At 54.1% G+C, this 10548-nt stretch overlaps 1 protein-coding gene across 2 annotated transcripts; it reads right to left on the bottom strand.

Moving 5' to 3' along the window:
• Positions 1-1344: 1344 nt before the first annotated feature.
• On the bottom strand, positions 1345-9376 carry LOC123128644 (dapper homolog 3-like). Of its 2 annotated transcripts, none has more exons than XM_044548714.1 (4): positions 8699-9376; positions 2272-3568; positions 1958-2044; positions 1345-1845 (listed from the first exon to the last, which is right to left on the bottom strand). In XM_044548714.1, exons 1-4 carry the CDS (start codon positions 9113-9115, stop codon positions 1796-1798), a joined length of 1851 nt encoding a protein of 616 aa, XP_044404649.1. In that variant the 5' UTR covers positions 9116-9376; the 3' UTR covers positions 1345-1795. The 2 variants fall into 2 exon arrangements, with proteins under 2 accessions (XP_044404649.1, XP_044404650.1); XM_044548715.1 differs by having other exon boundaries at positions 1347-1845; positions 2272-3565.
• Between the last annotated feature and the right edge of the window lie 1172 nt (positions 9377-10548).

The raw sequence follows: 10548 nt of genomic DNA, 5'->3' as shown, positions 1-10548 counted from the left end.
GGATTCGGCGTCTGGAGATCTATGATGGGTTCTTCTCGACCCTCCTTCCTGGTGGGTTGAGGCCCATGGCTCTTTCATCTCTGCAGGTTTTGGTTCAAGGCGCGTTGCCGGATCCGGAGCACATAGAGGTTTGGTGGTATAGGATTGTACCGAAGGAAACTTTGGTTGGCTTGTTCGGCCCGACATCAGCGACGTCACTCGACGCCGTTACCCTCTATAGAGGCGAAGCCGAGGTTTGTCCTATCCACCCCCGAACCCCTGCCAGACGAAAGTCCAAAGTTCAGTCTGGATTAGGCGACGGCGGCGTCCTGCGCGTCGTATCCTCCATGGAGGCGCCGTCTTGGGAGGACCTCATGTTCGGGGGAGAGATGTTGTGGGTGGTGGGCTTCGCGTAGCTCCAGCAATGGTGATGGTGTGGAGGTTGCCAGCTGGTGCAGCGGTGTATCTACCGTGTCGATGACGATGAGTATTGGCGGCATAGTGCAGCTGGATATCGTCAACGGATGCGGCTGGATGGCCGAGCACAGGGAGGTGGCGCTGTCTGGCGCCTTGGTGCAGTCGACGGCAGGCTTGCAAGCTAGTCCCCGCTCTGGAGATGGGTCAGTGGAAGACGGCGGTGACGGCCTCGGTGAGTGCACCGGACCGGTGTGACCCAGTCCCGGTAGGTGCCTGGGATGGAGCATCCGGCATTAAATGTTAGGTTTTGATGCGATATATGTTTGATATTAGGCTCGGGCATTCGGCACCCCTGCATCAAGGGGATAGGAGTATCGACAGGTGGTTCCAAGATGGTGGCTTCAGACTTACTGATGTATTACTTTATAAAGTCTTTGTGAATAATTAATAAAATGGATGCATGCATCGTCCAGATGCAAAGGCCGGGGTACATCCTCCTTTTCAAAAAAATGACGTGAAATTTTGCTTTCCTACGCAATTCACAAATACAACTAATTTTTCATGGCAGTTTGCTCATCAAGTCTATTTCCCTTGAAACTATCTTCACACACCTCCATTACTTCAAGAGGCATTCGCCCCAAATAAACCACCCACCTTGCAGTGTCCCTCCCTCCCCCCGCTGCCGAATGCTCGGTGCGGCGGTTAGGCATCCTTAGATGAAAGAGTGGTCTTTCAGCATTGGTTGTTGTGTGTCAACAAATTCGATCATGATTGTCACTGCGAAGTTATAATCAAGGTACACGGGGTCTTACCATCTTGGGTTGCCGCCCTCCTGGCCCTGCCGACGAAGGGCTGATTCTGGTTCAAAAGATTTCAGGCAGCAAACCGAGATATTTCTTTCTTATTTGATTTCATAAAATTTACAATGTGGCAGACATGGTAAGCAATCTTCAAATCATCCTAAATAATTTCCTAAAATTTACAATGGCGCTATATGATAAACTCGTCAGTTCAGCTGGAGCTCTTGCCACAGTTGAACTACCGAAAGCGAGAAGAAATGAACGATGAGCTGCAGCAACAGAATCAAACAACATCAGCAATTCAGCATAGTGGTAAAAAATGAACGAGTGATCTACATACTATATACTTTCAGCACAACACAATCTACAGACACTTTGTTTCACCAGGTTAAAATAATGTGTTTATCACTGCACAGACTGATGCGCTGCATCAACGAACAGTAACATATTTCACATGTGCTCTTAAAACCAATCAGCTCCTGAAGCACAAAGTTCAGAAGATTTTAGGCTGCAACCCCAGCTATATATTTCTTTCCAACTTCATCAATTTCCTAAAATTTACAGTGGCGGCTATACGGTAAACCCTTCAACTAATCCAGCTAGCTCCTGCCACAGTTGAAGGACCGGAGCGAGAAGAACGAACGGTGAGCTGCAGCAACAAAATCAGACAGCATCAGCAATTCAAGAACGAGTAACAGACATAAAAGCCATGGTGATTGATCAAGATCTTATTATCATCAGCACAAGTGAGTAGCAATTACGTTTTGGTGATTTCTCCGGTGGAACTATCTCACTCAGCTCAGACTTTGCAGGAGAAGCAGCAGCCACGAGGCTCTGCAGAGAGCAGGCTGCAGAAACATTCAGAACTCGTTAGCCGTCAGAAAGGAAATCACATTCAAATTAGTAATTCATATTCATATTCTAATTTCATTGGTATAAATGAAGTTTGAATCTGCCACGGCTAAAACTGCAGAAACTTTCTCCATTTCATCGGCACAAAATTAACTATGAATCTGTCTGTCAGTGTAAATGAATGACGAGAGGAACGTGTGACAAAAATATTCCATTTCATTACCCTGTGGCGAGGCGGCATATTGATCCGTGTCGTCGGAGGCTGCGTCCGACGAGGAGCCCAGCACCCTGGGCCTGATCGAGTCGGCGGCGGTCCGCCACCGCTCGCTCGCGCCGTTGTCGTCGATCGTCGGAGAGCTGCAGTCGACGATGACCGTGGTAGCGCCCTCCCTGCTGCCTCTGCTCTTCTTCCCGAAGCTCAGGAACCTCTTCTTGAACCCCATCGCCGTCCCTCTCGGGGACGTCGTCGGCGCCGCGCCGTAGGCCCTTCTCCCCGCGCTGCCCGGCGTCGACACCGCCGGGACGCTCCTCCCTCCGTTGGGGCTCTGGTCCTCTCGCCTCTTCCGCAGCAGCGCGGCGTCCTCCCCGAGCAGCCTCTCGATGGACTGGGCCCGGGAGCTGCAGGAGGGCGGGCTGCTGGGAGCGGAGACCCGGCCTGACATGGAGGACACCGAGTCGGCGCTTCCCCTCGCCGGCGCTTCTTCGGCATTCGCCGCCGTCGGCGCCTCGTCTGTGCCATTCCTGACCTGGATATGTGGTTCTTCAGATCCTGGTCCAGCCAATGCGTCAGAGAGGATCGTGGCTTCCTCCTCGACGACAGCCTTCTTCTTGATGAAGACGTAGCTCGGCTCGGTCTCCGAGTCGCTGGTGATCTCTCCGTTACCAAGCTTCGCCTCAGGCGACAGCACCACGATCTCCTCGGCACCGCGTCTCTCCGGGTCGCTGGTGATCTCTCCATTCTTCGCTTCAGGTTCGTCGCCATCTACTGCTGGAGCTGCACTGTCCACTACCTCGCCGCCATCTGATGCCGGCGAGGCGGCTCGCGCGTTCTCGGTGCCAGTGCCGTTGTCACGCGCGAAGAACGGTCTTGGGGAAGAAGCTACGTTCGCGTTCTGCGGCAGCGCTGCCTCCCTGACACCCTCCATGCCGCCGGAGCTGGATGGCCGGGGGAAGCTGCGCGGCGGCTTCGGCTTCGGCTTCGGGCCAGCCTTCCTGAGTGAGCCGTGCTCCTTCACCGAGGCGCCCTTGCTCCCCGACAAGGCCTTGCGCTTCGGCGCGGCGCCGGTCACTGGCCGGGCTCGCTGGCCATGCTTCCTGCCGGCGCCGTCGTCGGTGCCTGCCGTTGGCTCGGGTGGTTCCTGCGAGACCGCGCGCCGTATCCCGACGTCAGGGTGGCTGCTTTTGACCAGGTTGGCCGACGAGAAGCTCCTCCTGGTACGCGGGTGCTTCTTGCCGGAGACCATGCCCGGAGCAGCCACGTCGGAGCTCCTTCTCCTCTCGCCGCCGTCCTCGCCTTCCTGCTGCACCGTGGAGCCAAAGTTAATTCTGTACAATACGGTCGGTGCAAAATGGTGATGCAACTTTGGATACAAGTGCAAACACGTCTTTATTATGCATTTTTTACGAAAATAAAGGCTCCATTTGTAAGCAAAGTAGTTTTGGAGTTTTATAAATACCGTGATATTTTTAGAAATGAAAGTTCTAAAAACTTTGATGTGTTTGACATCGACGAATACAATGGTTTTATAAATTATGATATCTTCAATATTGTAGTATGCTCCTGCTGTTGCGTCCGGTCAGTTACCGTTGACGGTGAAGGTTGGGCCCTCCCGCGTGCCGACGGTGCTGCTGCCCTAGTCCTGGCTCCTCTTCTCCGCTGTGCAGGCCCCACTTCACGGTGCCGTGATGAGATAGCGTGGGAGGCTTCAAAACCGTGTTGGCACAGGGTGTTGGACGGTTGGTGGCGTGCTCAGGAGCGCCGGGGTGATCACTGGGATTGGGAGAAATCCCTATCGGCATGTCCGACACCGACGCAGTGGCGCCTGAGGGTGCCACTGGACCTTCCTGGAGGGCGTCGGGTGCCACCTTTCCTTTCTCCTTGACGCGTACCGTAGGAAACCCTTGGCAGCAGGGTCATCATCGTCGTGTCCCTTCTTGGAGGTGTTGATTGGTACCGGCGCTTCGAAGTCTAGGAGGTTGGTGGGAGATCTCCGGTGGACGCAACGGTCGCGAGGCTTCTTCATTTTTGTTGATCCGACGTTGTCGGCATTTGTTCCTTTTGTATTATCTCTTTCTTTTTTGGGGGGCGTGATTGTGCTGCTTCTGCCCCAGCATCTATCGTTGGCTGCATCGGGTGTTTGCTATATTAATATAGCGGGGCGCAAGCTTATTTCGAGATTCAATATTGTTGTATTTTGGTAGTATTTTAAAAATAGGCCTTCATTCTCACCTTTTTTTCCTTCCTAAACCAAACCGAGAAATCCGTGTTTTTAGAAATTTGGAGTATTCATTAGCCAGACATTAGAATCATGAGGTTTTAATTTACCATGGTTTAAAAAATATTATGCAATCAAACTAGGCCTAATTCTTACTAGTTACTGGTAAGGAGAAAACGGACCGACTATTTATGAGAGCGATTATTATGCAGTAACCTAGTCAGAGCAAGATCGTGCACTCTGTTGGATCCTGTGTGGATGGAGGTTTCATCCCTTGAACCATCTTCTTCGTCTAGTCCCAAAGAACCGCCCTCAGATGCCGGCAGTGCTGCCATCCGCGACTGGTAGCGCTCTCAGGCCAACTACACCGCGCGACTCCAAACGGACATTCGTTTTGTTCTGTTTTTGTCCCTTTAGGTAAGGATTTGGAGTCGTGTCCGAGCCTGTCCTGGGATGCGGTGGCCATGCGCCCAGCGCGCGGCCGCATCCTTTTGCCCCATTCTGTCCGTCAGGGCCAATACCCAAATTTGCATTAAAACTACTTTCGAACCCAAATATTTGTCTGAAAATTAAAATAGTTTTACAACCCAATTGAAATTGTCTTTAATAAAATAGTTTTACAACCAAATCAAAATTGTCTTGACTGAACATAAAATGGAGAAATACATCTATTGGTTGCCAATGTGATCCCACACGTGCTCAACCAAGTCATTTTGAAGATTCACATGAGTGTGCCAATCACGCATCTCACGGTGGAATTGGGCAAACTGTTCAAATGTAGCCGGGTCTTGGTGCAGGGGCTCAATATTTTCACCTTGATAATCAAATCCTTGGTCGAAGATACTCTCATCCCGCTCGTCCTCGACGATCATGTTGTGCATGATCACACAAGCAGTCATCACCTCCCAAAGCTTCCCTTCATCCCATGACAGTGCAGGGTTTCAAACGATACCCCACCGGGATTGAAGCACACCAAAAGCACGTTCCACATCCTTTCTAACACTCTCTTGCATTTGGGCAAATCTCTTTCTCTTCTCACCTTGGGGTTTCGAGATTGTCTTCACAAAAGTTGACCACTGAGGATATATACCATCTGCTAGATAGTATCCCTTGTTATAATGATGGCCGTTGATCTCAAAGTTGACAGGTGGGGAGTGGCCTTCTGCAAGCCTCGCGAAGACTGGAGAACGCTGCAGCACGTTGATATCATTGTGAGAACCTGCCATGCCGAAGAAAGAATGCCATATCCAAAGATCTTGTGATGCCACCGCTTCTAATATGACAGTGCACCCGTTAACATGCCCCTTGTACTGGCCCTGCCAAGCAAATGGACAGTTCTTCCACTCCCAGTGCATACAATCTATGCTGCCAAGCATACCTGGAAATCCTCTAGCTGCGTTGGTCGCCAACAATCTCTCTGTATCAGCGGCAGTTGGCTGCCTCAAGTACTCTGGCCCAAAGACCTCGATCACAGCCTGGCAAAACTTGTACATTGACATCAGACATGTTGTCTCACTCATACGCACATACTCATCCACCAGATCGCCTGGAATTCCATATGCAAGCATGCGGATGGCCGCGGTGCATTTCTGATAGGAGGAGAATCCAAGCTTGCCAAGGGCATCCGTCTTGCACTCGAAGTATGGGTCATGAGCAACCACTCCCTCTCGGATACGATTGAACACATGCCTTGCCATACGAAAACGGCGACGAAATTTATCCGGCCTGAAGAGCGGGGTGTTGGGAAAGTAATCTGCATAGAGCAGGGCGTGGCCTCTCTCCCTGTTGCGGTTCAGGTTGGGAGCACGGCCAGGGACTGACCCCCTGTACCGAGGAAGCTGCCGTTGAATATGGTCGTGAACGACCAGTGCAGCCACCACAAGATCGTCATCATCCGACGACGAATCGTCCGATGAACAAAGGAAGTGATGGAAGAAAAACTCGTCTCCATTGTCCATACCTTTGTTAGCAAAAGGTCGAACACCTTGCGGTCGTGGTGGCGAAGAGGCCGCGATGATCACCTCGACGCAGCAGGGTGGTTGCCGGCCGGCTACAGGCCGCTCTGGAGCTCTCGTCGGAATCTGCCTCGGCCGCCGTGGTACATCGTCGGCAGTCGTGTCCGACTCTGCCACCGGCAAGGACGGCCACGGCCAAACCTCCTTTGATCGACGACCAAAACTACGGCGGAAGCGCGGGCGTGGTGGCGGCCATGTCGAGACGTGGTTTGGTATGGACGGCGGGGGGCTGCGCGGTGAGGAGGCGGCCGGAGAATAGCGGCGGCGGGGCGGGGCGGGGAGAAAGGGTGAAGCGTTGGGAGCGGAGGGACTGCTAGTGTCCCCGACAGGCGGGCCAGGGGAGGACAAGCACGCGCGTCCCGCTCGTCCGCGTCGTGTCCGTTTTACCCCAAAACCGGCGCAAGTTTGGGCCGGGAATGGGTCGAAAGCGGACACAAAGCGGACAAAAGTCCGTTTGCTCCCGCGCGCTGGGCCGCCTTTTTTGTCCCTTTTACCCCAAACGGACAGAGCCGGACAGGATAGGGTCACGCGGTGGAGTTGGCCTCATGGCACCTTGCCACCCTGTCCTCCCAAGTAGCCTCCTCTTCGCCAGTCCACCCAACCCCTCCTCGACCATCCCTTTAACCCGACCTTTCCCTGGTTTTGACAAACCCCTCCCTCGCCCCCACACCCACAACACTCAAGCTTCCACTTTGTTCCCGATGGTCCCCGCCTCCCGCTCGTTCAAGACTTGTAATCTTGATATAGCAAATGTAGATATTTATCAGACGCTTGTAATCTTTTGGTTTCAGCCAAAGCACTCTCCATCGCCGGATCTTCACAAGCTTCTTCTTCCTCCAGCAGCTGCATCGCCGTCCGAAATACTCCAAACATGCACTGAACCGAGAGTGGGACGGTCCGCCGAACCCACTGCCAATTGGACTAGATCTCTCTACAGCCCATGTCTCCCACTCATCTCTTTCTCCTCTTGGTTTGTCTGGCCCGTTGGAGGGCTCCGCCTGGCTGACATTTGAGAAGGTCTATTTGGTGATTGCCGTTGGAGATGTTGTAAAACACGCCCGAGCGACCGAGTAATAGCACACGGGATTAGAAAAATTCGACATTTACTTTTAAAACATTTTTTTCAGAACAGAATAATATTGTACGTATGTGAATTGAGAGAGAGTATATGAATACCTATTGGGTAGGATAATCGTTTTGAAAGTCAACACGTGTGAGATGACACGATCGAGGTGGAGCCTGGTCTGATCGTGACCCGACAGTATCTGCGACAGGCTAAGGGTTGACCGGCCGACGCGACAGCATGTCCAAAGTACCTGTTGTACATGGCAAGCACGAAGGCCGCAAACTTTCGGCAGCCGACACGAAGCCAGAGCGGGACTCCTCCTTTTGGCGACTGTTCTTCTACATGCCCCTCCACTCCTGCTATGTGTGCATGTCGCATGCGGACGATCGAGATGAACGCATTCAATTCACCGTGGACACAGAAGGCCGCCAAACATGGTGATCGTATCGTGGTCAGGCCGAAAGCGTGACCTCTTTACTGACGACGACGCACGAAATCAGCGTCTGACGCTGCACTGCAGAGGCATGACACTGCCGAGGTGCATGCAGTTATTTATTTTTGCTCGTGATTTCCCTTGTTTTCCTACTTTTGTTACAAGATCTTTGTTGCACGCACTGGGCTAAACTGTGCCGACGTCGGTGCGTGCGTGTGTGTCGTCGTCTGGCCAACAGCGCACGTAGGGCGGGCGGGCAGGAGGAACCGGAGGGCGTCACGTCACGTCTGCCGCCGGTGCAGCCGTACGGCGGTGCAACATGGAGTTAAGCGCAACCAGACCGACGGATCAACCACCGCCTAATCAACGCCATGCATAAACCACAAGAGAACAAAATAGCTAGGCTGCATGCATGCATGCATGAACTATCTAGCGTGCATCGCTTTCACCAGTTAATTCAGATAGAAATGCATGGGCCGGTCGAGCGCAAGCTCGATCGTGTGGAGCACGCAGGCGTTGGAGGAGGAGTGCGCAGAGCCGCAACGCCCAACCGTAAGTACGCGTCCAAAAACGACGTGTGTTTACTTTGAAGGGGTCGGCCAAGATAGGCGAAACCCACAGCAACGCGCGTACGTGTCGTGACAGCGACCACACACGTCCACGGAAAAAGTCATCGGTCGAACGGTAACGGAATTACCTACCTCTCCGGCCGCGCCGTTGTCGTCGTCCGCGGTGGCCGGGCCGCCGCCGCCGCGTCCGAGCTGCGCCCAGAGCGCCATGACCTCGGCCTCCTTGCGCTCCATGCGCGCGCGCCACACGGACCGCAGCCGCTCGTCCCGCCGCCGCGTGTACGCCTCGTACATCCTCCCCCGCACGCCTCCGACCGCCGCGTCCTCCTCCTCCTCCTCCTCGAAGAGGCCGTTGCCCGCGACACCACCGGCGGCGCCAGCGTCGTCGTCGGGGGCGGCGGCGAGGACGAGGACGTGGGCGTCGTCGGCGTCGTCGACGAGGCTGCTGATCCTCCCGGAGGAGGCCAGGCGCTGCTTGTAGCCGGCGAACTGCCGCTCCAGCTCCGCGGCCATCGCCCACAGGTCCACGGCGCCGTCGCGCAGCGTCATGGCGGCGAGGCGGAGGACGGGAGGAGGGGTCTGGACCCCTGGTGCACGCTTCGGGTTGTGGATTTGGTTTGACTCTCGTCTCGAGGATCGAAGGGGAATTAAGGGAAGGCGCGCGGGAAGGGAGACGGGCGGGCGGTGGCGGACGTCGTGGGCGCATGCACTCGGTCAGATCGGCCGGTGTCGGTCGCGCCCCGCGAGGGCGTGCGTGCGGGTTCGAGTTCGATCGACCGTTGCGCGCCAGGCAAGCCAAGCGGGCTCGCGCGCGGGGTAGTATTTGTTGTTGTGGTGCGAGTCGATGGGGCTACGGGCTAGGTCCAAATGTTGGGTGACGTCTTTATTTTTTGCGGGCAATGTTGGGTGACGTCGACCAGAGCCACTTGTCTAGCCACATCGCGTATACGTACGTAAGCCATCCAACTATACGTATGTATCCGATCTAATTTGTTCGTCGCGAGCTCGCCGTCAACTCATCAGATGGATGGATGGATGGATGGATGGATCATTTCCTGACGACTTCGACCGATTGTTTTCTTTTTGTTGAAAAAACGCAGGAGAGCTGCGTATTTCATTGAGAAGAAACGGCTGACAGCCATTCGGTCCATCTATCGATCGATGTCTAAGGTCGTAGATATCTCCGGATAAGAACGCACCGAATCATGTGGTTATGCACAGTGGTATCGCTTTTTTTTTTTAAAAAAGACGCGTGGATAGGTAGTTCAGTCGAAGGAGTTTGCGTGTACGCATTCGGTACGAGGGGGTATAGATAAATTAACTAGCACTAATCGCGTACAGTTCTGCTAGTAGTAGTATTTGTCAGCGCTGAATTTTTCGCATGTCTCCTCATGGCACGGTGGCTCAGTGAGACCAGGTGGTACACCAATGTGATTGCCACATGGACATGGGAATAAAACAGACCTCCTATGTTAGCCTGGAGGCATGTTGTCGCAGGCAGACGACAAAGATCCCCGGCCGGCTCTTCTTCACCTCGCGCCGGCCAGTACGCGCGCTCTGTCTGTCTGGTGTTCCAACATAACGAAAATGGAACGTCGACGACGTACAGAAAATGAACAACTCGATCAGTCTGATGGAGCATTTTGCTTCTCGATCTTCTCTGGCACCTCTCTGCGATGCATGCACGCAGGCACGCATGCCGTGCAGTGGTGCAGGGGCGTACCCGATGCATGCATGCAAGCAGCCATGGCAGGCAGGGGCTGCCGTGTTAACCGCCGGGCAGTGCTTGTCCCCGCTCGACGCCGGCCAGTCTGCGTGACTACCTGAATGTACCACTGCCCGTAGCCCCTGCGACGTCGCCTTCAATAATTACCTGCCGCTGGAACGAGACAGAGTCACAGAGAGAACTGCCCGCCTGCGTGCTCTCTGCATGGACTGTACTGCGGCTGGGGACATGCAGCCAGGGCAGGGCCTGCCGTTAA

The sequence above is a fragment of the Triticum aestivum genome, chromosome 6A (genome assembly GCF_018294505.1).
Source record: "Triticum aestivum cultivar Chinese Spring chromosome 6A, IWGSC CS RefSeq v2.1, whole genome shotgun sequence".
Classification (NCBI taxonomy): Eukaryota; Viridiplantae; Streptophyta; class Magnoliopsida; order Poales; family Poaceae; genus Triticum; species Triticum aestivum.
This window is presented reverse-complemented; position numbering and strand designations above follow the sequence as displayed.

Bases quoted from the DNA above. Each gene is read 5' to 3' on its own strand.
- LOC123128644 (XM_044548714.1), bottom strand. From the start codon at position 9,115: ATGACGCTGCGCGACGGCGCCGTGGACCTGTGGGCGATGGCCGCGGAG. The intron at 3,569-8,698 runs GTAGGTAATTCC...TCCACGGTGCAG, and splicing joins ACAACGGCGCGGCCGGAGAG to CAGGAAGGCGAGGACGGCGG. The intron at 2,045-2,271 runs GTAATGAAATGG...ATGTTTCTGCAG, and splicing joins ATATGCCGCCTCGCCACAGG to CCTGCTCTCTGCAGAGCCTC.